We start from the raw sequence: 26,681 nt of genomic DNA, 5'->3' as shown, positions 1-26,681 counted from the left end.
AGCAAATTCTGCTTTCACTCACTTTAAGTGTTTTTGTTGTTTTGAAAATCTTTTAATAGGCTTGCAATTTCTCTGAGACAGTTAAATATTTTTTTAATTAAAAAATTAGAGACATGTCAACATACAATGTGCTTACTAAACATTGGTACAAAATATGATGGGTAGTTGCATAAATGGGTATAGCTGGGTTTGATTTGGGTACTTGTGACTATTTTTAGTATGCTAGATATAGAAAATATCCATATGTCTTTACAAATCAAATTTACTCAAGAATATTAAAAAGTGGAATTCATTGCTCCATTTGTTCAGTTACAATCAAGTATATACTTCAAAAAAACAGAAACACTTCTTTAAAAGAAAAAAAGGAGTTAGGTGGAGATTCTGGAGGATAAGAAGTCATAGTTTTACTAATATTTTAACATTATAAAATTACAATTGCTTTAACTTTGCATTTAATTATTTTTAAATCATTAACTATCAATGCATTATTTTTCATCAGTAAGACACTGGATAGTTATTGATTTAAAAATAACAACAGTGGTGTTAACTGATATTTTAGGCAGAACATCTCATCATTGTGCATCAGCTCTTCTACAATCCAGACCCTCTGCCTTATCCCAGGCCCACTGAATAGCAGGAGGCACCCCCAATCCAGTCATCGTTTGTGGCAAACAAAAATGGCTCCCAACATGGCCACACACCCTCTCGACATTGTATCTCTCCCACGTTCAGAACCACAGGCAAGTCTTAACATCTCCCACCCCTGAGTATTTCACAGTCAACTGATGAGTGGGAAGGTGTTGCTATGTCAGGCTAGAAAGCAACCCTCTCGTGCACTGCTAGGATGCCCCACACTTTTTTCTCTTATACAGTCTATCACCTGCAAATTCAGATTTTCATCATCTATTATTCTTAAAACCAAGCACACCTGCATTAATTGGACTGATACCATAAAAACTCCAAGAAAAACGGACATTGAAAAAATTGAAAAGACACTTTAATTATTTAACATGCTTTTTACAATCTTCGAAAGTTAGATGATTTAGACCTAAACCATCTAACTTTTCAAATGTAACAAATTATGATATACTGATTAGAAAGAAACCACAAGGAGTTCAGTTTTCATAACAGAGCAATTATACAAAGAGGCCAAACCCCATGTTTCAGAGCACAAAACGATCAAGTTCAATGCCTCTGCATACTTAGGTTACCATATGACAGAAACAATGCAGAATTCATAAGAATGACTTTAATGTAAAATAAAGGTGATAGAGCTAAGTTTCAAAGTCATACTGAAGAGTTTTATTTTAAACTGTAGTAAAAGAACGAAAGGAAGGAATTTTCAAAGCAAGGAATACTTTTTCATGAAAGAAAAATAATCCACCATTTTCAGGGTTGAATTTTAAACAATTATCAATAACAGAATTACAGGATTTTTTCAATATTTCTTTTTGCAAAGATCTGTTTATTAATAAGTCAAGTTTTATTTCTCATTTTAAAAAATATTTAATTGCCACAAATACTATGGTAAATTCTCTCCCACGTCCTGCCTAGAATCACCTAATTCCACAAATCTGAATCTCCATGGAACACAGCACAATGCTAATTACCACAATCTATCACCAGCATTAACTGCTCCCCATCATAAGACTTTAATTGTGACAAGACTGAAGCCCAGAGACGGGAGACTGGTAAAGCCTTCCTTCAGCAGGCAGGAACAAGGACTACATATCTTCAGACCTGCTAGTGCACAGAGGAAACTGTCTGCTGCCCCAGCCACAAGCACGTCCAAGACAAAATTTCTATAGAAATCTATAAATATTGTACTCAGTGTATTTTCACTGAATACCCCCCAAATTATTTTAGATAATCCATGAAAACTAAGCGACCAAAGTACCAGAATGCTCTCCACAAGCCACAATCATCTGACAAATCTGAGTTAAAAAAAAAACAAATCTTATAAAATTTTAATGTCACAACACTAGGTCATCAATTTCCAAGTCACAGATGAAATATCTCAATTAAAAATGCAAAATAAGTTGGTACTAATGATAATTACTCTTTTCAGAGCCCCCCAAATTTTTTCTTCCCTTAAGGTGCACTATTTCTCCAAAACACAAACTGGATGATATATTTAAAATAGTAATATCTGTTGACAATGTCAAGGTGCTGCATGGTAGAAAACTTGTTTTCTGTAGCAATCCTCAAAATAAAACTACAAACAAATGCTCTGTAGATCTACTTTCTAATTACTAGAAGTGAGCATACAAGGGGTATAATTAGCTATGACACTAGAACAGGTATACATGTTTCAACACACACACAGGTCACAACAAAGTTTCTGGCATTATATGACAGAGGTCTTAAACCAAAGACTCAATGAAAGGGCATATAGTATACGCATAAGTGTGGGTCTTTTTCCTTTTTTTTTTCAATTTAAAAGTTGGCAGATAAATTTATTTCTTTCAAGTTACATACTTTGAATTTCTGATTGGTTTAAACATACCCTTATACATTTTTTCAGAGGGAAAAAAAGGGACTGCCCTGTGACTTTCACTGAACCTACATTGCAAATTAAGAAAGTTGACATTATAAATTCATTTGGTAAAGAGGAATGTCTTCCCAATGAAGCCTGCATTTTGAATCGAAGAGCTTTACAATCCTAGGCATGGGTTTTTCAATCAGTAATAAAATACTAAATTCTGAAATATACAAGGTAGTATACCTTAATTTTGACAACTAAAAGTTTTTCCAAGATAAACCACCAAGATACCCCTTGAGCAAGTCTACAGAATTTAAAACATGATACAACTGAATAAATATATTAGGAAGTTATGAGCCACTTAGGAAATTTATTCAATGACAAAGATACCAAAACAAAAAGATCATAATATACCTGAAAATCTACAGAATATCTATGTGTGGTCAATGTATAAGTAACTGATTATAATAAAGTATGATAAAGCCCAGTAAGTGGGACAAATTCAGGAAGCTATAGAGACACATATGCATGGAAAACTGAAATTCCATAAGAAACTACTGTATTTCATTCCAAAAGATTGAAACAAGAAATATTACGAATCATTACTTTTTGAAGGAAGGGTCTGATTTAGGCATGAATTCAAAGACATTTTCAAAGAGAAACAAACTTATGATGCTATAACTGATAAAAAGAGCAAAACTCAATCTCTTATTGCAACATTCTGACGAATACCCAATATTACTAAAAGATGTCCTTTTCTTTAGCAGCTTATCAAAAATAAATTTTTTCCTAAAAAACAAGTTTTAAACAAAAAGTAAAATCCAAAATATCAAAGTAAAGGCACAGAAGAAAGGTAACTTCAAGTTTGACAGCTTCCATATTCCAAGTCATACACTGCCCCCAATCCGCAAATGAAATTCCGTCCATGAAGTCAGGTGGAGTCAAGGGGAGGTATTATGAATGGGTGCTGGAAACATAAAGCTTGTAATTAAGTGCATTCTTGAATATAAATTCCACCCTGGAACAAGATAAAACATTCAGAGCCCAACCAAGGTAAAGCAGCTAGATCTATATACTCCCACAGGAGTTACAGCATATGACGGATTATGAACTAAATCCCTTCTCATGGGCCAAATGGTCCATGAAGACAGCATACATGGTCTCTTCAAAGACAGTATTAATAATGCACTCAGATTTTGGTCCAGCAGAGCCTTCTACCTTATAACAGCCCTGCTCAGAGCCTCTTCTACCTTCACAGAGCTATGTGAGAAGCTGAGTATACTAGTTTTGTAAAAAGACTTTTGGATTGGGCTAAAAGAAAACATCGAACAGACTACAGATAATAACAAAGAAAGCTGACCTTAACATTGTACCTCCAACACAGAATGCTCAATAGTCTCTCAAATTAAGGGAGTTCCATGGTTTCAGAAACCCCCAACGGACGAAGAAATGGCTCTGAAATGAACTTTTCTAGAGTTAAATTTATTTCATTGCTTCTTTTTTTATTACTTTTAAACTCTTGAATTCTAATTCCTGAAAAAAAGAGCCTACAAATTTTCTAGACGTGGTGTGACATCACAAAACACAATTTTCATGATTTAAAAAATATTTTAATGATAAAATTATAGGAGTATCTGTAGATGCTGTATAAAATTAGTATTTTTATGGGATGAAAAAGAGACGGAAATATGAATTAGATGAAAATTCAACAAAACAGGGTTTTGTTGCACTAACACTAACGCTTTTCTGGATAACCAAGAAGCTATTACAAAGAAGATGGTGTTACCTCAAACCACAATTTAGAAGAATACAAAAAAAAAAATCCTAAAGCAGAAAGACAGCACAAAATCATGTTCTTCTTCAGCAACTACTGTTTTCTTTGACTTTCATGAAATGGTTAAGACATCTCAGAAATAATACATGCACAAAAACTTGTGCTTTCCTTCCTTTCTCATTTCTAATGTCCCTAATATTTGTTTATGCTTGACACATACAGATTTGCTCCACGAAGTATATTGGAAAGTATCAATCCCTCTAGTTTCTAGCCTGAGAGCACTATCTCTATAAAATTGTTTAATACCATGGAGCGAGCATTCATTCATTTTAAATCTTAGTTAAAAATATTCTTATTATCCTTGCCTTCAGAGGCCTTCTCAGGCTACAATAAACAATAATTTGACTCAGATTCCACATGATTTACCCGGTGGTAGAACTCATCAAGTACTTAACACATAAAGTTACATAAGACTACAAAGTAATGATGCAATTTGGTGGGTGGAAAGATATGTATATAAGCATCACAATGTATGTATGAATGTACATATGTATAAAATCTCACACCAATTCTTATATAACTAAATGGAGTTCTGTGGATTTAAAGAAGCTCCATAACTGGTGAGGAAAAAAGAATCATTATGTCAAAGCTGTCACCTTGGTACACTGAACTTATTTCAATGACACTATCGCTGTTCAAAACATTTCTGGAATTCTTCATTTAGAATCAATTTGGAAGTCAGTTTGAGAAAAAAAAGTATGCCTTTTAAACCAAAAATGCAACTACTTAGCTTTATACATCCACCATGTTCATCAGGTTTAACTCCAAAGACTTTTGGATGATTCAGAAAATCAAAACCTCTGTCACAGAAAATTTGCTAGCACCAAAGATACTTGGAAGAATTAGACACAGCAATTCAGTGTCAAATGAAGAACTTCAAAAGCATTTTAAGCTATGGTACCATCACTGGAATAATTTTCAAATGTGACTATTTCACAAAGAATAATATTTACTTGTATCTATTTGTGATTTTCAAGTTTCCTTAACATGTTTATTAGTATATTAATTATTTTAATGCTGTGCCACTTTCTGAATAATGTGGACAGATTTTACATACTTTCACCAGCAGTACCACCATTTTATTACTCAAAAGTACAGCATGTGTGAGAAATATAGTTATGGTTATGAAGATATATTTTGCTTTAAATAAAGGGATCATCTTTGTTCTAATCATGTTCAAATATAGTGTCGTTTTTTTTTTTACTACACAATGTAACCCCTTTTATATGTACTATATATAACATGCACATTATAAACACACATAAAAACAGAATAAAATAAATTAAGTTTTCTAATGTATTTTCCTCATATGTTAAAAGGATATGTATTTTTTTTTTGTATGCTATACGGTAGGGGTCACATTTCATTCTTTTTTCACGTAAGTATCCTGTTATTGCAGCACCAGTTGTTGAATTTTTGTTTGTTTTTTACTTGTTTATTTGTTTTTGGGAAGTGCATGGGCCAGGAATTGAACCCTGGTCTCCCACATGGCAGGCGAGAATCCTACTAGTGAACTACCTTGGCATCCCCTTAAAAGGATAATTTTTGCACACCTCTTCAGGTATGTATATTCACCCTGGAGACCAATGGTCCAACCAACTGAGCTAACTAAGCATTCAGAAAGCTGCTGAAGATACCATAAATAATATTCTACTGGAATAACTAAGACCTGATAAAAACTGATAAAGAATCTATTCATGATTACAAGGACCATCATACATGGGCAAATTCATTTATTCATTCAATAAATGTTTGCAGAGTGTTTCTAATGCCAAGCATTGCTACAGGTACTGGGAATTCAGAAATGAACAAGACAGACATGGGTCCCTGTTCTTATGGAGCCTGCAATCTAGTGAGGAAGACAATTTATATATATATATAATTACTTATATATAATATATATATACAAATATTTATATATACATATATATAAACAAAATATTACATATATTTTTAAAAGGGGTAAATGCTATGAAGAGAAAAGAAAAGCGGGGTGAAAAATCAGAGAAACATGTAGTATGGGGGCCCAGCAGGGGAAGAGCACTGTCAGAAAGCCTCTCTGAAAGGGTGAAAGGAGACTCAAATGAAGTGAGGGCATGAGCCAGGCAAAAATTTAAGAAAAGAGCAGGATGGGCAAACGAAAAACCATGTGCAAAAGTCCTGAGGTAGATACAAACTTCGAATGTCCAAAGACGGGCAAGAAGAGCAGTACGGGTAGAGCAAAGTGAGCAAATAGCAGGAAATACTGGCAATTTGGACAGGGATCCAATCCTACATAGGGGAAATACATAAAAATAAAGTTTAATGCAACCCATTTTAACAGACTTTGTTTTTCAATGTATCTTTGTAACTATATTTTTATCAATATTCATCATTTACTGTACAATTTCTCCATTTGCCTTTCCCTTGCACATGTTATTTTCAGTTCAGAGATTTTTTTCAAATTTAAGATTTGGAACATATTAATCCCTCGGGCTTTAGGTAATAAACTTCTCACATCACACACATGAACCTTAGGTGCAGAGGGAAAATACGGACATAAAGATAAAAATGAGACGAAGAATTAAAGAAGCCACAACACGAGGCTCCCTGGTCCACTAACTTCTATTCTTCTGGCCCCGCGTGGATGCTCAGTGACTTATCTTTCTCTCTACAGTCTCTCTTCCCTTAACAAATTCTCCTCTCCAGTCAGAATCTAATTTATATTAAAGTGTTTTAAAAAGAATGCAAGGGTGAAAAGTAAAAGAACATGAGAGTTGCCAGGATCAACCAACATGAAGTTAAAAGTAAAGGTTTAGGGCAGGCAACGGAGGCTCAGTGGCAGAGTTCTCGCCTGCCATTCCAGAGACCCAGGTTTGATTCCCAGAGCTCTCCCATGTCAAATAAAATAAAATAAAGTAAGTAAAGGTTTAAATTTTTGGTCATTTTTGGCAACAATAAATAGATGTTAGGTATCACATGATGGGAAATATTATTAAAAATCTTTAAAATCTAATCTGGACCCAAATTTTATACTGGAAAAGAGAAGCCCAAAGCAACTAAGGAAACGTTCTGTCACATAGATGATAGATGCAGAAAAGGGGGTACACACACACCACATACCCCTACCTCTTGACCACCACGCAGTTTTTTTTAATATAAAACCAATCTTAGATAGAGGATCTTTCTCTACAAGGTACTGAACAGTAGAGGCGTTCTCTATAATGTTTCTAACTAAGCCCACTGTCAATTTTCTAAGCAACATACATTCTTTTTTCCCCAGAAATCGTTGCCTTACTCAGTGGCCTCCCACCATTATCACTCACCCCTACACAAAACATGCATCTGCAATAGCATGAGGTATCTCCCAAGAAATTTACAAGTGCAACTGGACTTCCATTTGTATTAGACACAAAGAACTACAGAAGAGATGCAAAATCACCTTAAAGAGGAACTCCCAGACCAGGTGACTAATATTCACTGGGGAATATTAATGTACCCACAGGAAAAAAAAATGTGTGTATCCAGAGTGGAAAGCAGAAGAGCAGGAGGGGCAGATACTGCGACACCCATGAAAGCACTGCCCAGGCACTGTGTGCTAGGCATGACCTCCACCCCTAGTCTGGGTGAGCAGCAACTTGTAGAAGACTCTGAAGGCCAGACCTCTTTCAAAGGCGTGCTGACAAAATTAGGTTTCTAGAACCACAAAGATCAGTGGAGTATTCTTTTAAGATAACGAACATTCTCCTGCCAAAGTATTTTATGCTCCTTAATGTTGTGGCTATAACTTCTACTTCATCTGTCATATCTACACAGCACATAATCGAATGCCATGTATATGGTAGAAACACAAATGGTCGTTATATCCCAAAATAATTAAAAGCTATGTTATAGTATGTTCTAGTTAGAACTAAAATACCTATGACAAATATATGGCTCGAAAATTTTAAAACTAGCTATTCTTAAACTGCATTTGAAAAATTTTTTTTAGCAAATCCATACACTATTATCTAAAGCTGTTTTGCACAAATCTGCAGCAAATTCTTTTACATTTAGTACACAAACATTTACTTGGTAGCTATTAACAGATTTATTAATTTGATATGTATATATGTATGTATATCAGGGAATACAATTTGACAAAAATACTAGTAAAAACAGTCAGCAACATATTCAGTATTTCTCCATCCATAAATAAAAACGAAGCTACCACAAAGAATGCACTAGGAATTACTTACTGCAATATGAAAGTACAACAGTAGCGTTAAACCCTTTCCTCTCCGGAAAAAAAAATCTAAATACAGTAAGCCATACTATCCTACCTTTTCTCTCACCCACTAAGGAAGCTCCACAAATACCAATATCTCAAGGATGTTTCCTGGCATACATGTTTTCATTAGATCTAAATATCATTGTCCTCTATACATAGAAATATCATGTCAGTGACTGGCTGCAGATTATGGACACAAGTGAAGCTGCTAAAACCAGTGCACAAACATAAGTCCTTTATGCAGAAACACTTCTAACATAGAACACTCATGCAGTGAAACATTTGGCTCAACACCTGGAAGAATTTCTGGGTTTTAAATATATTTATCTGCTTTTAATATCCTTTAGAAAGAATGTACTCTGAAGCAAAACTAATGTTTTAGTTTATCAAAAGCCAACAGAAACAAATATAGTGCTTTGTTTTCAATCAACATTTTGAATAAGAAAAAAATCTGAAATATCATAGTGTACTTCTAGAAGCATACCTGGTAGTTTATATGTTAAGGAATAAACTTCTGTATTTATGCAGATAGGGAGACATGCATTGATACCACAAAACAGAGGACTGAGTGGCCTTTCTCTGTGTGGTTGATATTCAAATTAATCATGTTCTTTATGTTCCCCAACCATGAAAAATAGCAGTTACCATGATTTTATTCCATATATATAAAGAAACATACATATGAGCATGTCAAAATACTCCAAAGAGAGTAAAAAGGTAACATTCATTTTTGTTCAACATAAACAATATGTAATTTAGAGTACTGAAAATTTACATAACCAAAAATCACCAAGTGTCTGGTAAATTTAACGTATTTTGCCGCATTAATTTTTATAAATTATTTCAAGTCCTCCACGGAGTTTTCACCAGTAAAGAACTGAATCTTCAAGGAATGTCATGAGATATATTTTAATACTGGCTAATTATGATTTATATGTATAAATGCTACTGGGAGAAAAACATACTCTACATATATATTTGATCAGAATTCGCTGTCTAATTAGTAGTTAATGCCTGTTGAATAATGAAACTTTTGTCTAAAATAACTGGCAAAAGGCCAAGAAAAGTAAATGCAGTTAAAGCACGAGTATTCCATCAGAATAATAAAAAACAATTACTTAGACTGTATGTCTAAGTATTTAGACATATATTTAGACAATAAATGTCTTCATTAGCATGAATAAACTGAAAATTAGAACTTTAAGGGAACAAATATTTCTTTTAATATACCACATTTTCCTCCAAATTAAGTTACCTTTCATTTGTTCTCAAGTTTTTTTAACTTGATGAGGTTTTTTTAATTAAAAATTCACTAGGTAATCTGTAAAGCAAGCTCACATTTCCAAATGTGCCATGCCAGATTTCAACATGGTAATTTATTTATAACTTAGCTACATCAGTAAGTTGGGTTTGGAGATCATACAATAATTTTTAGTTTTATCTCTCTTGATGTCTTTCTAGTTAGATGGGATGTTTAGAAATAAATTTTCTAAATAATGTCTTTTTTTTTCCTTTCCTTTTGAGGTGTTTATAAAACTAAAAACAATTATTTCTAAACACTTAATTCTACCCTTCAGGGCATGAAGTATATATCTTATCATACAGAACACCTAGAAAGCTTTCAAACTCAATGGTAATTAAGAAACTTCAAAGTAAAACTACAGTGTTTCACAAGGAACCAGGAATGCTATCCTTTTTTGGCTACCAAAATGACATCTTCCTTGTTCCCTGAAGTACCAGCAAGAGTTTTCCACCCAAACAAAAGAACTTACGTTCTTAATGTAGCCTTTACTCTTCTGAGGATCAGAGGAACATAGTTTTTTAAAGTAAACTTCTAAGGGGCCAAATAGTCAAAACAATCTTGAATATGAGGAAAAAAGCTGGCGCACTCACACTTCTAAATTGAAATACTTATTACAGAGCTACAGTAATCAACACAGTGTGATACTGGCATTGGGATAGACATTCATATAAATGAAACAGGATGGACAGTCTAGAAATAACCCATTACATCTATACCCAACTGATACTCAACAAGGGTACCAAAACAATTCAGTGGGAAAAGAACTGTCTTTTCACAAATATTGCTGGGAACTGAATAATAGTCTGAAAAAGAATGAAGTTGAACTCCTAACTCACACCACCACAAAAGTTAGCTCAGATGGATCAAAGAACTAAATTTAGTTCTTTAGTTCTTGTATACTAAAGCTATACAACTATTAGCAGAAAGCATAGGGTGAATCTTCATGATCTTGGATTAGACAATAGTTTATTAGCTAGGACACCAAAAGCACAAACAAAACAAGTAAAAAAATAGGTAAGTAAGATCTCATTAAAATTAAAAACTGTAATTTGAGAACAGCAGCAAGCAAATGAAAAGGGGAAAAAATACTGGAAATCATGTATCTGATTAGGGACTTCCCCTCACATAATACATAAAGGACTCTTAAAACGCAACAAGAAGATAAATTACCCAAAAAAAAAAAAGTTGGTGGGGGGGAGGGCAAAGGATCTGAACATTTCTCAAGAGAAGATATAAAGAAGGCCAAGTCCAGAAAATAACAAAAACCACTGAATGGTACAACTTAAATGGTATGTGAATTCTACTTCAATAAATTTATTAAAATAGTTACTGCTATGGTTAAGGAGTCTATCACGTAAAATATAAAATGTTCCAATTGGAAAAAAAACTTAAAAATTACCAAAATTGCTTGTTTTACAAGTAGAGGCTCTTAAACATAAGTAGAATAGAATGAGGACCCCCCCCCAGGAAGCCAGTCCCAGAAGTACTCACTTCAGGAGACCACAAGATGACCATTTTTCAGTTGCATAGATACTGACTACAGAAAGCACAGGTGCAGGGTGCTATAGAGAGCAGCCACTGACACTTATTCCTTTCTCTTAATTATTATATAGCACTCATGTATTTTGTTCCAGTATTTTTTTTCCAAGGAATGGGGTTAAAATTAGAGGCCTCATCTTCCTAGCTCCTTCTTTCCTCTTTTCCTGCTCCCCTCAACACATACCAGAATGAACGTAAACTGCACTATCAGTAGGTTAACAGTGCTTTATCAGAGGGAAGGCCACCAGGTCACTTCAGGTGATCAGGACAGATTCATTTCAATAAAATCTACACAATCCTTCCATCCAAAGGCCAAGAGGCTGGAATATGACCCTAGGCTGGATGGTCATTTAACTGTCTATTCCCTAGAATATAACATCCCACTTGTGTGAAGGGGAGTGAAAAAGAATTTATCCCTCTTTGAAACAAAGGTAATCTTGCCCATAAATACTTTCACAGGACACCATACAAAGTTTACCAGATTAAGCTTCAAAGAAAAGTATTAAAAAGTTAGCCTTGTTTGAGAAAGGTAGGTTAAGGGAAAATTTAAAAGAATTTTACAGAGATTTGGTAATAAGACATTAATATAGTTGAAAGGTAAATAGAGAACCCGAAGAATTTGGTATATTTATTATAACTTGAAAATGATCCCATGATCATTTCTTTTTTCCTTTACATCTAAGGCAAGTGAGTTTCTAGCAAACGCATTTCTAGACTCAAGTGGTAACAGGCTATATACTAGAGGGAAATCAAAAGAGGAAATGGTAGCATAGGAAAATAGGCTACATTATTTCTGTACAAATTTTTTAAAACATACATATGACATCTCCAAAATGTCTTTTAATCCTTTTCCAGATACATAATTAAGATAAATTCTTAACAGATCCATTTGCATACATGATTTAGTCAGTATAAAAAAGTTATAATGCACTAAACAGCCACCAGAAATATCACTTTTGTCCTCTGATTACAAAAAGAAAATAAGACTTTTCATTGCTGTCAAACATATTCAATTTTCCCCTAAAATGAAGTTTAGATGAAAACAATGTGACTGACAAGCACCACACCAGCAAATCTTGGCACCTTCAACTCCGTCTATCTCCTTGGCCTGCTAAACAAAATTCCTTCACAAACTGGTGTTCTTTGCAATAACTCCTACAAAGCTCATTACTGCCAGCACTGGCCTATCCCCCATGTTGCGCATTATCCCTGTGATGCATATCAACATGTGGCACATGTCCTTGACGTGCACAGAAGAGCTGCACCCCAGGACAGCAGCGTGCACGACAATAGTGCCGACTCTTACTTCTTTATGGTTGCTGGGATGTAACCGAGAAATCTAATAACTGTGACAGTGGGGCCTTTCGGGTTTTCCTTGCCTTTCCAGACAGTGAAGCTGCACAGACACTAATGAAAGGTTAAATGAATAGGAATAGCTGACAAGAGGTACAATAAAGAAGGAGCTTGGTAATCCACAGACACTGCACAGAGATCCTTGGCTCAAGCAGAGAAAGGACAGCACATCGTCGAGTCACAATATTTAAAACAGCTTGCTATACACAGAGGCTTTTGTGTCTGGGTACATGTCTGGCTTTGGACTGAAAAAAAAAATGATACTGAAAAGGAATTTCAGCATGGGGTACTTTGGCAAATGTAAGGTCATAATAAGAGAAAAATGTTTTGTGTGGGTTGTTACATCTTTGTACTAAACACAAAAAAAACCAGGGCTATGAACTCATGAACCACAAGTTCTAAGACAAAACTGTACATTTTGACAACTATTAAACACCGTATCTAAAGGTCTGGATTGATGAGATTCCCATTGGTAAGAGATACAAACAGTGACTCATTTAGCAGTTCCACATTCTGCCTTCCTTTCAGAAAAATTCCTGATACTCATCTTATTAGAATTTTACAGTCAAGCTCTAATCTTTAGTGAATGCGGTTTGTTATAAATACAACCCAAATTCTCAAGCCATCTTCTACACACTGCAAAACTTCCCAGCGGTTACTGTAAAGAACCTGAATTTACAGTGTCAGAAATTTGCCAAGTACAAGGCAAACATTTTATAATTTAAAAGTTACTGCAACTGTGAAATGTTCTCGACTAGAATTAAATGCCTTCTTCAATATACCTTAAGAGAAGGTTGAATTCCTTGGGAACCAATTTCAAATTATAGTGGCATGACCCAAAAAAAAAAAATGCTCCAGAATGTGAAGAGAAAAAAATGAAGCACAAAGAAAGAAATGTGATGATATGTACCGATTTTTTTTTTAAGGAAAAAAGTTGACTTTGCTATAGAAAAACCTCACAAAATGATGTATCTGTAAAATCATTCTTATGCATATGTATGAGATTCACAACAAATGGTAAAACTGTGCTGAAAACATGTTCTAAAACAAGGGAGCCTCTTTGAACAACCAAATTAAATTATAGCTGAACTCTTGAGTGTACTGGGGTTGTAATAAGCAACAAATAAAGACTTTTATTGGCTAGTGACATAAAGAGAGCTACTGTACAAGAGATTTTAAAAAGACAAATCTGAGTAGTTTATCTATCTGGATTATATTATTTACTTAAATGGTAAATAAGTTTGTCCAATGCAATGGTCATAAAAACCAATATAAAAATATTAAATATCAATTATGATCAATGGCTCTTTAATATAAACATCACAAATCTCACTGGAAAGACTGATAAATGAATGTAAAATTAAACAAATATTTAACTTAATACTAGTTAAGTACTATTTCTTTAAATTTAACTCATCGATTCCTAAAAGAGTTCAGCTCTATAAATGGTTTATACTGATGCTTATAACATGACGCATTTATTTAAAAGAGTTTTCAGAATACAGCAGTTGTGTGTAGAACTACTTCAATGCATCATGTACAGAAAGGAGACAAGCTTAGTGAACTGAAAGAAAGCATCCCACTCCTCAGTGGTTTCGGAGAAGTTAATTTTCATAGAACTTTGAAGTTGGTTACCTAACACATGAGAAGAACTCCTTCAGGTGACAAAATTACAAACATACTTAGGAAACCAAAACAGATATAAAGTATATTTGGTTTGGTTGCATTCTCCTTGATCTTCAAGGAAATCTTCTACCATCTTAAAGGTAGAACTCTAAAAATCCTAGCTGACTACTTGACAGTTCTTGTAGAATGTTCTGTTGTTTCATTTTTTAAAAAAACAAAAACACACAATAGTACCTCCAAGCCTGAACACTAAACCCGTATTCATTACCTACTTTTTCTGCAATGTTCGGATTGCCAGTGGTTTGTTTTTGTTGTTTTTTTTTAAACCTTAAGTATATCTAATAAAATCATGAGGCTCCCTCTAGCTCTTCAGAGAGGAGTTTACTAACCATTGATCCTATATAATTCCCATCTAAGAAGAAAGATTTGAGAGAACTGCTTTCCCTTCTACAACAAATGTTGTTTTCAACTGTTTCTTGTAATGATATAGATGGTAAATGAGACCATCTGCTGAGGAATTCAGAAAACATTGATCCTCATGTATGCATCAAGTTAAGAATCTATTAATTACTTCCAACCTAAGCTTTACATACAAAATTCTGTAGTGAAACTTTATCTGGTTTAAAGTAAACTATGTATATATTCCCAACTTAGATTAACCCATCTTGTACTATTAATTTCAAGAAACAACTTACAGAAATTCAAACTTGTGTAATCTAATCTCGGTTCAAAAATCTACATTTAAATGCAGAATCTTGAAAATAAAAAAATACACTTTATTAACAGTGTGTCTTAGGACTGTAAAAGAAAAATGCTGATGGCAATTTGTGGAAAATATTTTCACGTAGCATATTTATACACAACATTGGTAATGACTTTTTTATTGTTTAATCTTTTCTGCAATTCAATATTGGATATTTGGGGACTGCAGTTATTTAGAAGACTATAAATAATATAGTTGAAGTATGTCATTGATATTTAGTCTATCTTACAATAGCCATAAAGCCACACACAGTCAACTGGCAAATCATCTCGAACAAGTGAACATGAAAAACACTAAATCGAACTTCTCATACCTACTATTCCATCTTTCAAATACTTATGGAATTTTTAAACTTGTACTGAATCTTAACTCTAAAATTAAAAGGAAAGGAAACCACAAACTTCAAGTCATCACCTATTCTGAAATCCCTTAATATAAGAAATATTCTCAGGAACAACAAAAAGAACAGCTCCCTACACCCCCACCCCCGCCCTTTTTTGAGCCAGTGTCCAATTTCTTCTTTACTGAACAGCTGTATTATCCAACTTAAGTTGCTCTGCTAATTTCAGTCCCACAAGGACTAACTTGGAAGGTAAAAAAATACAAGAAAAGATCAATTTGCTGGGAAAGATCAAATGAGAAAACTGTGGGGACAGCACCAGGTCAGCGTGTGGAGAACTAAGCAGACCTGTTCTTCATTAACTGCTGCTCTCTGGGGATGTCACACACTACCTGTCCGTGGGCTTTATTGAACCGCCTAACCCGCCTCTGTGTTCCATTCTTCTGGGCCCAAGTGAATCATATCCTGCTGCTGACAAGTTAGCAGGGGACTGCGGCTGAAACATGAAAGTACTTTTCTTTCTTGTCTAAATCAGGCAGATTTTTGAAAAGACGACACAGCATTGACTCGTGACATGGCAAGATGAAACGAGAGGTCTGGGCCGGTCTTGGAGCTGTGCAGATAAAAGTAATCAAATGACACTCCTGGAATGCAAATTGGCATTCTTGACTGCAGCAATTGCACAACCATGAAACATCCCTGACAGCAAGCAAGATTAGGACAAAATGTTATGTAAAGCACTGAACTAAAAAACTCTCACTTGAAAAATCAAACTGTAACACTTACATTTTAATATAGCAATAGTCAGCTCTGCTTTTGTCTGCTTCTTTTTTTGTAATCACATATCCCTGCCTGACACATATCTTCCACCTCAGGTAGAAGGAAAAAAAAAAAAAATCAGGTATTAGGAATGTACAGCTGTTGTTAATATTTTCCTAATCTTTCTTTTCAAAATCATGTGAGGTTGATTCTTGTTCAAAGTTTTACATGCAAACAACACCGAACTTAATATTCTCAAAGAGGATACACAGGCAGTTTCAGACGTTTCTCTCAAGGTACTCTAAACAAAGTTCACTTTCAGGGTCGGTATTACTTTCCTCAGGTGAAGATACTCGGATACTGTGGTAAAGTAACTAGCAGTCTGGATTTTAAATACCCTACTCTCCAAGAACAGAAAGAGTACCTACAACTAAGAACTACATTCAAGTTGAACAGTTTGAATGAAACAGCTCCAAATACAACATAAAAGGCAGACACCCAGTAAAGGATAACAAGGAATTTGTTGGTGATTTAAAGGGTAAAGTAAGTTCTATTAATTTGCACAAGGTTTCACTACTCTTGAGTACATCTTCAGATCAGACACACTAAATAACAGTTTCAGAAGTAAATTCTCCCACTTTCAGCATGTATGTCTGTGTACAGTATCATCTGAACCTGCAGAAGATAAAACAATGGATGACAAATGGGCTTAACCACTGTTCAAAGTGATTAGCATATGGGAATAGATGTGTAGACAAATAGCAATACGTACTAGGGGAAAGGGGAAAGAAAATAATACCAAACTGGCTTTTACAATGTTCTTGGGTAAAAACATTGGCTAGGAGAAGCACTCTCAAGTTCTAAACAGATATATTTAATATTTTATTTTGACGTCCCACTTAAACATAGGGTCCAACAATTGCAACTATCCACAAAGAGTATAAAATAATAAATAAACAGGCCACTTTCTGCCACTTTAATCCTGGGCACACAGTGTTATCTTATGATGTCTTTTGTACATCAGTTTTACAACAGCTTGACTCTAGAGTAAATGGGAACCATCAAAAATCGCACGCTGTTTTCAAAACCACTTTAATTTCTGTCAATGTAACTGTAACCACAGTCCTGGGCACATGCTTTTTGTGGAGTGTGCCTGCATTTGACAGTCGCATCTCCAACACTTGAATTGTGGCTTTGATCATAGAAACAAGGGGTGTCACATTAGGAGGAAGGGATGAGAAAAAAAAAAAAAAAAGCCAACCCGCTATCTCCCATTTTCTTCTATACTTCATCTACATGCACAACACAGTTTATGAGATCCCCAAGTGGGGGTAACAATAGCAACGCTGAGTGGAAGCAAACTAAAAGAAAGGGAGTGGTCAAGCTCGATTTCTAACAAATCACTTCCCCGAAAGCGGACAGAGCCGCTCATCCCCAGCCGAACTAATTGCACGTTTCCTCGCTGCAGAGAAGCCGCTTCGCGTAGGCTGGCTTTGCTGCGTTCTCGCTTCGCAAAACCATCCCATTTCCTCAACCACTTACACTTCCAACTTTTTTTTTTTTAATTTTAGTCTCATCTCACCGGGGATTTCATCTAGCTTTTGTTTTTCTTTCATCTTTTTTGATTCTTCCCCCTCTGGACCCCAAATTCCACCCTTCAGTCATTGTGTAATTAAAACAAATCGGTCCTTTAGAGTTGCACCTCAAAAAAATCTTTAAGGTTCACTCTCTGCCCACCATTTGCACTTTTTTTTTCCATAAAATCTCCAGGCGTATCTCCTACAATATTAATTTACAGAGGGAGGTTGAGAACGTGAAGTAGAAGGGAGGGGAAGGGCAAAAGTGCCGGGCTCGGATGACTGTCCTCTCCGCGCGGCTCAATAGCGCGCCCCGGCACCCACGCCTAGCTACTGGTCCCTCAGTCGCAGACCAGCTCTAAAAGTTACCGTGGGTCCAAAACGCTTTCCTCTTCGCCCCGACATCCTCTCAGTACTCCACTCACCCCCCGCTTCCCTTCCACTCAATCCTTCCCCAAGTCGTCCCAAACTCCCGGAGCCTCCCGCTCGCCTGCCTGCCGCTCACCTTTCCTCGGTAGCCGCGAGAGGGGGCAGAACTTCACGCCTGCCCCCTACCACCACACACACACCCTCCCACCTGGACCTCTCCTCAGAAACTTGGGGCCAAGTTTACGGGAACACAGGAGGAGCCAAGCTGGGTTGGGGTTTTCCTCTCCTTCGCGGTCTCCTTACACCCCCCCCCGCCCCCCACAAGCCGCTAGACTTGGAAGCACCGGCCCCGGCGGCCCCGGTGGTGCTCCGGCGCGGGAGTCATTTCTTACGGAGTTAGAATAAAAAGGAAAGGATGGTGGAAACTTCTTACCATCTCGGCATGCTGGTTGTCAAGTGCAGCCCCCGCCTCTTGGTCTCCTCTTAGCGGCCGCGCCTGGACCAGCCCCTGGGCCGCCTCTCGCTCCTTCAGTCTCGGCCTTTCTTTCCCTCCCCCTCCCGATTTCCTTCAGGCCGCCGCTCTCGCCGCCTCCGCCTCTCCCCGCCCGCGCGCGCCCTCGCTGCGGCCCCTCTGCGCTCAGGTGACTGATTTATACACGCGCCTAGGGTCGCACTCGCTCCCCCAGGTCGGAGCTTGTAGTTCCTCCGGTTCCTTAGGCCAAAAAAAAAAAAAAAAAAAAAAAAAAAAAAGGAACGGGCTGTCCTGGGAGGGGACTGCTTGCGGGAGGGGGAGACCGGCGGGCGAGGTGACCTGAGGTGGATTTGCAAACCCCACAAGTTTCTTCTCTCTCTGCAAAACTGTCGTGACTACAATGTTGCTTCTCTTTTGCAAAATAAAAGTAGGTTAGTTTATGTTGTTGTCTGTCCTCAGATTTCCTAGGGGTTTCGTGAGGGGGGGATGTATATTTCTCCCGCTCCCTCCCACCATGTTACTTTTTTCCGCTCTTTCTGGGGATGGAAAAACAACTTTGCCGCCCCCCGGGGAGTGCGGGCGTGGAGGTGGGGGTGGCCGCTAGTCCCAGCTGTCAACAAGGAAAAAGAGAGTGAAGAGAGAAAAGGAGAGAAGGGAAGGCTGCAGAACGCCGAGGAAAGGGCGCGAACTTTATTCCGACTGCAGCAAACCGCGGCTTCTCTTTCCTTTTCGGGCGCTCGCCGGGTCTCGGTCCCCTTTGACCAGTTCCTCCTTCCGAACCACCGCCGCCGCCCCCTCCTCCCTCTTCCCCTTCCCCTTTTCCTCCTCCTCTTCCGTGCCTGCCGCGGCTGCCCTGGCTCTGGTCGCCCCTCTCCGCCCAGGTCCTCCGCGCGCCGTTGGGGAGAGAAACCGAGGGAAGCGGAGGAAAACCCAGGGGACGGAAACTCAAGACCAGAAACTGCTGGGAGAGAAGGCAAAAAGTCTAGTGTGGCTGGGGAAAAAGTTTTCGCGGCGGAGTGTTTTGTGCCGGCCCAGACGCCGACTTGCGGCCAGTGTTCCTTCCCCTTCCCCTTCCCCGAGTCTGGGCCGCGGGCCTCGGGCCTCGGGCTGAATCGGGGGGCGGGGAAGCTGCCTGCCGTCTCCACAGGCGTTCGCCGGGAAAGACCATGCACAGCTGTGGGTGACACTCAGCCGACCCGAATCGCCCTGTCGGGGAGTCGCAAAAAAGAAGGCTCGAGGCTGCGTTCTCTGCGCACACGCCTACAGCTGAAGGACATTGCTTAAATGCTGGCAGAAACCCCCACCCCTGGGCACAATATTGGGTGAAGGGGACGAACTTAACCACCAGCATCTTTCTAACGTACACTTTGTGACAAAAACATTCGCGTTGTGCAGGCTTATCCTAGCTAGAGCAAACTTTCCGCTTGTCTAACATAGGAGGAAAGCACAGATTTTAAGCATACTCCCTGAGCACTTGGAAGTCAGAGAATCGGAGACTGGCTTGGCGAAACAACAGGTTTGGTTACTACTGAAAAGAGAAAATCGTTCTTTCTTTCTCTCTTCCCCAAAATGAAGAAGAGAAATTGGTTAATTGCATTCAGGAGTCAGAATTATATTCCTTTGAAAATGTATATAGTCTTCGAAATACATAGTTTTATTTTCTTTTTCTCTACTCAAGATGCACAGCCTGCTCTTAAGTTGATATACATTTTCAAAACAGTTAATTTTTAAAATTTTTGCGGGAGCTATGACTGACGAGAGTACGACCCAAGTAACCACAGCTGGTCTGAAAATGTGATTAGTCTCATTATAGTCACATGGATCCAGCTTTTTAACACGGGGTCACCGCACCTGCAGTTCGGTGTACTGATTGGGTCCAAACTCCTGAAATTACTAGACCAATTTCAAAGATGACATTTGTGGATTCTATACATTATCTTGTGGAAAGGTTTGTCTGATAAACACTTCTACCATATTATTTATAGTACTATAAAATACCTTAGCGTTCTAGCCATATTGTTCATCTGGATGTTTCTGATGTGACAGATTACTTAACACCTATAGTGTAAATCAAAGAATAGACTAGATATCTAATGACCAGCCATATATAGTTAAATGCATGTTATCTAAGAAGGCTCATCAATGATTTGATTAAGGTGTGGAGCATGTTCCCTTATTCTGTAAACAGAACTGTAACATCATCCTATAGTTTGTAGGAACTGATTACACAAGGGATAATGATGACCAAATGTGCATTCTGAGCAACTGAGGATCATCACAAGAATTCTCCAGAAATTCTTGTGCCAAGTTCCAGTGTGTTTTCCTGTATGATGGAAAGATGAGAAAAGCTGGTTGCTAATTTCAGAGCCATTACCCATACAAATCCATTCACACACTTACCGCTTTGGACAAGTGACAGAGCAGCAATTGCCAAACAATTGTATTCACACAGTGAATTTTTGGCTGCGCACCTACATTGGCTAACATGCAGAAGTTATTCTACATCAAGCAACCTGTAATTTACATTCCCCTGATTGGTTCCAGATCTGTCTGTTTTTGATGTTAGCATACAAACAATTTATGTGAGGTAAGAAGACACGTCTCTTTGAGGTCCTGTGACTTTCTGGAGAGACATCATTATAAAGATGGCGAGTATGTTGGGCTAAAAGCAGCCCTTGGAAAAGGTAGAAGTATTCACAAAAGCAAAGTCTAGCATATAAAAATGCCACAGTCTCTTATTTCCTCCAGTGATTTCATATGGCAAATGGAATAAAATCTTAACTCCTTTTTGTATCCTCCAAGACCTTAATGATCTACCCTTGCCTGTCTCTTTGAAGGATGTTTATTCCATTACCCTCATGGACTACACTCAAGCCAGAATGGTTTGCTTTCTGTTCTTCTCGCTGCCAAGCTCCTTCCTGTTCTTTCCTCTGCTCCTTCCTCTACCTGGAATATTCGCCCACATTTTTCAGTGGTTCCTTTTATCATTCTCGTCTCAGTTCTAATTTCATTTCTTCAGGTCCTAATTAAAATATGTAGCTCTTTGCCCACCATTCCTGAAATCCCCTTCAAAGCTTCTCTCATTAATTATCATTATATTCCTTAGCTAATATTGTCTTAATTGTTCATATGTTTATTCTTTTTTTCCCTTAATGAAAATGTGGAACTCCTTAATGAAAATGTGGAACTCCATGAGGGGAAGGAATGTACCCATTTTGTTCAGATGCAGTATACAACCTCCACACAAAATAACAGTATTGAGCACAGAGTAAACTCACAAATATTGTTTGAATTAATACATTTCAAAATCATTACACTATATTGACCTGATGACCTTGAGACCAGACAAGTTCACTACTAGAAAAATGGAAAAAAGAATTTATGCTTTGGTGGAATGTGACAAACACTGTTGATTGCCTACTCCAACAATTTTCAAAGTGTGGTCTGGGGCTGCTGAGAGTCCCCAAAACCATTTTAGGTGGTCTATATGGGCCAAAACTATTTTTATAATAATATTGAAAAGTTATTTACCTGTTTCAATTATCATTCTCTCATGAATGTACCATGAAGACAATGTAATATGCAGTATCATAACAGACAAAGCAGAAGCAGATATGTGAATCCAGCTGCCTTTTATTATATTAGACAGTAGAGTTGCAAAAAATATAAATAATGCCATTCTTCTCACTGATTTTTTTAAAAACATTTCTTTTTTGTTTTAAAAATACATATTTGTATTAGTGTCCGGTGCTATCACAAATTTCCACAACAGTGGCTTAAAACAACACAAATTTATCATCTTATAGTACTAGAGGTTAGAAGTTCACAATGGGTTTCACTAAGATAATTCACCCATTCTGGGAAGAATGGGTCCTTTACCTTTTTTTAGCTTCAAGAAGGTGCCTATATACCGTGGCTCATGGCCGCTTCCTCCATCTTCAAAGCCAATAATGGTCAGCCAAGTCTGTCTTATGCTGCACCACTCTAACTCTGCTACCCTCTTTCACTGATAAGGACACTTGTGATTACATTGGGCCCACCTGGCCGCCAGGATGCTCTCCCTGTCTCAAGATCCTTAACTTATTCATATCTGCAATAGCTCTTTTGCCATGTAAAGTAACATTAACAGGTTTCAGTGACTAGAACGTGGACTTCTTTGTGGGGCTCTTATTCTGCCTATCACCGTATATTAACATAAGGTGGGTCTATTGTTATTGTACAGGGATTAATAACTTTTTAAAATTTCAGAGTTTTAAATTTCTAATACATGAAATACCAACAGCTATAGCCCACATTAACAAAATCTCTTTGACTTCCATAATTTTTAAAAGGTCCGGAGACCAGATAGTTTGAGAATTGCTGACCTCCATGATAGCTATTTTCCCTTTCTCCATGCCTCAGGTTAAATTGCATTGTTCTAAGCCAGTTATGGTAAGCCTCTTTTCCTTTGCTCTGATTGGCTTAGGGATGGGTATGTCTCGCAGTTGTAGTCAATGAAGGATGATGGGAAATCGTTGGGGCGATTTCTGAAAAGATTATTTTACTCATTAAAAAAAAAAAAATGGTTGGGTTCATTTCCTGGTGCCTGCCCATGCACAAAAAATATTTGTTTTAACAAGCAAACATTCCCCCTCCCTTTACAACCTCCCCCAGTAGACTCTAAGCTACTTTCTATTTCTGGGAATTTGCTGTTTCTAGTCATCTCTTATAGGTGATATCATACAATTTTTGTCCTTATATATCTTACTCATTTCCCTGAGCATAGTGTTTCCAAAGTTCTTCCATGTTGCAGAATGTCTCATAGCTTCATTGTTTCTTATGGACGATTAAGAGAGGGACTTCTCATGTTATATAATTAATTCTTTTATCATTGAGGTTGCCTTTTTATTACCTGCAACTTAAAGCTTCCTAAATTTTATAGGGAAATTGATGTTTGTGTACTTTTCATGCAGGAATTCCTTCCTGATAATTCACAGGAAATTTATATATTTTTTTCACAAATTCTGGAAAATTATTATAATTTTCTTGAGAGAATTAAAACTTAATCAACATAGAGATATCATGAGTTCTAATGAATACAAGAGCAGGAAATGCTGACAGAGAGTTGAAGGTTAAGGTTAACATTTCTAGAATGGTCACCACATAATCACTCTTGCTTGTAGTGTTGGCCACGTTATAAGCATGTGGTCCTGGTCAATCTGTTGATACCAATGAGTCATAAGTTTATTTGCATACTATACTGTATACAATTCCTATAAGCTGTGTTCCAAGAAATAATAAGTTTTGGAAGCAAAATATGTCCTGAAAATGATCATTTCAACACATGGTTATATGTATTGCTATTAATCTTTCTAGGAGACCTTGAGCGCTGAATTATTTGAAAACTAAACCATGTATATTTGTGATCGCTTATAATTTTCATAACTATGTTAATAAAAGAAATGCAAAGAGAAAGAAAAAAGAATGTTGTAGAACAAAATCTGAATTTAGAAAAGCAATTAAGTTGCAATGGTAGAACCAAAATCAGGGAAAAGACAAAATATTGTCATCACTAAAAAAGAAAATGAGTTTATATGAAACAGTATATATGCTACCACCTAACTTAAGGCTACCTTAAGACTAAGCCTTAACAATTTGACAACTGTCAACACAAAATCAAAGAAAAAGTTCTGAGGTAGTTCATAAGAGTGGCCCCAGTATTACTGCTGTGTTTCCTTACTAAAATGACATTATGAATTTGTGGACTCTAAGAATGTGTAAAAGCATACTTTCTGAAAGAGGTAGTGAAACAAAATGTCTACTTTCCAGATAACAGAAATCAGCTAAGAGTCAGAGTTTATAACACTGCCGGGTCCATTCCCATGGTAACTCCCGCCCTGCTTGCTAGTCCATATAATCTGGAGACAAAGGATATTTGGGGCTCAGTCTTTGGACAGAAGTCCTCTGAGTCTGTCATGGCAATAAAAGCTTGACCACTTCTCAGAGGCTTTGGTGTTTTCTTGTGTGGTGTTCAGAGTTTTTTCCTACTTCATTTCTGGTACATTGGCCAAGAAACTCTGCACCCCCAAGAGAGAGACACCCTTGTGTCCCCTTCCCATCTCCAGGGAGGCCAGAGCCATGGACCGATCTTGATCATCCCCTGTCATGCCCCGGAAACTCTTCTTCTGGTTTGGGATCATATAGTTGGAACAGGACACCAGCTTCCCCAGCCTCAGGAGGGACCTCGGCAGCCCTGAGAACCCCACGTCGGAGTGGTAAGAACAACTGTTCGATCAGGTATAGGAACTGACAGGTCCTGCCCTTCAGGCAGAAAAGGAGACCGATCACCTCCTAAACTGGCCAAGTACCCTTCGGGCAAAGGAGAGGCCGAAAGAGAAACCTAGGGTAGTTAGATACTCTCTGGTTTTGGGAGGCAAAATAACTTGTCATATTGTCGAGTGCCTGGTGTGTGAAAGTGTCTGAATGAGACATGGCTCTGTCCTGAGGCTTCGGCACTGTGTCACCCCTGAAGCGAATTCTGTGTCACGATCTGCTGTTCCGTGGGTCCTCATACAGCTCGTAAGGTGGCTCGCCAGTGCCAGTTGGGGGTTTATACCAACCTACCTCATGCCAAGAGGACCCTAAATTTCCGTGAGGGAAGTGGTCAGACATGGATGAAGCGATTGTCGTCTTGTTCATTCTTTTGTTGTCTGGTGCTCTAGGAGGATCACTGTGGGTGGTACTGAGAGCAAAACCCCCTTAGTCTGCCTCCTTAAGAGTTTCAAAAAAAGATTTACTGGAGACTATAGAGTGAAGCTTAAGTCCCAAGAGTTGCGCAGATTTTGCCAATTGGACTGGCCCACTTTTGGAGTTGGATGACTGTCTGAGGGGTCACTCAACCCCCAACTGATCCAAGCCATCTGGCAAGTTGTCATGGAGCAGCCTGGCCACCCTAATCACTTCCTGTACGTTGACTCCTGGCTCTAGCTTGTTCAGAATTCACCACCATGGCTAAAAGCTTGCATTGAAACCTATGCGAAAGTCCTGGTAGCCTTCGCTACCTTGGGCATTCCACCTCCCAGAGGGGTTGCAGCAAAGCAATTAGTCCAAGCTACCACTAAACTTCCTACCCTGGAGAACACCCCACCACCAACAAAGAAAAACCTCTTCCCACCTCAGGCCACCAAGATAAAGGGATGGAGGGGCCATCCTCCCTGCTGCTGGCAGAGATTCTTTACCCTCACTTTCCTAAATCCTTGACCCCAGATAAACCTCCAGTCTCCTTGCTGCGAGGAAGACCCATCACCCCTGCCTTACTTTTACTTGGCTCCAGTTTCCTGACCCCCCACCTTAAGCACCAGCTGTGGTTCTAGGAACACCATCAGCTCCCCTGACGCCCTCTATTGGATACTCCACCTCCTCAGGAACTTCAGTCAGCTCTTCGCTATCGCTTCCCATCTCTCCTGGTTCCATTCCACCTGAATCCCCTCCAGAAATCCCACAAACCTGAAACCTTTGATCATGAGTTGGAAAAATCTGCAATACCTCAGGAGCTCTGCAACTGCTCCTGCGAGAAACCCGAGAACCCGTTTACTACGATCCACAAGGCCAGTTGTAGGGAGGTCAACCAATGTTTGTCCACCAGCCTTTTTCAACCACTGATCTCCTAAACTGGAAAAACCACACTCCCTCCTACACTGAGAAGCCCCAGGCTACGATCCACCTGCTCCAGTCAATTATACAGGCCCATCGGCCAATGTGGCAAGATTGCCGTCAACTTTGCATCACCCTCTTCATCACTGAAGAGCGGAAATGAATTTCATAAGCCGCCCTGAAGTGATTAGAAGAAAATGCTCCTGCAGGGATGATGAACACATCCCAGTATGCTCAAAACTCCTTCCCAAATGCCAGCTTGCGGTGTGACCTGAACGCTGAAGCTGGCAGAAATAGTTTAAATTTCTACCAAGCTGCGCTCATTCAAGGCATGAAAAAGGGGACCAGAAGAACAATTGATATATCAAAAAAACTGCTGAAAT

The 26,681-nt window shown here is 38.0% G+C and overlaps 1 protein-coding gene across 13 annotated transcripts in view; it reads right to left on the bottom strand.

The window, feature by feature from the left end:
- BNC2 (basonuclin zinc finger protein 2) overlaps positions 1-18,888 on the bottom strand; it is a 406,556-nt gene extending 387,668 nt beyond the window's left edge. For 4 of the 13 annotated variants that reach the window (XM_077148108.1, XM_077148114.1, XM_077148113.1 and 1 more), the window contains exon 1: positions 18,628-18,888. In XM_077148108.1, coding sequence (XP_077004223.1) covers positions 18,628-18,630 — 3 coding nt within the window. In that variant the 5' untranslated portion in view covers positions 18,631-18,888. Of the gene's footprint in view, positions 1-16,275; positions 18,239-18,627 lie in introns of those variants that run through there. The other 9 variants (XM_077148096.1, XM_077148100.1, XM_077148099.1 and 6 more) reach the window with 6 other exon arrangements.
- Between the last annotated feature and the right edge of the window lie 7,793 nt (positions 18,889-26,681).

This window comes from Tamandua tetradactyla, chromosome 2 (assembly GCF_023851605.1).
Source record: "Tamandua tetradactyla isolate mTamTet1 chromosome 2, mTamTet1.pri, whole genome shotgun sequence".
NCBI lineage: Eukaryota > Metazoa > Chordata > Mammalia > Pilosa > Myrmecophagidae > Tamandua > Tamandua tetradactyla.
Note: the sequence above shows the minus strand (reverse complement) of the source record. Positions and strands in the feature narration are given on the sequence as shown.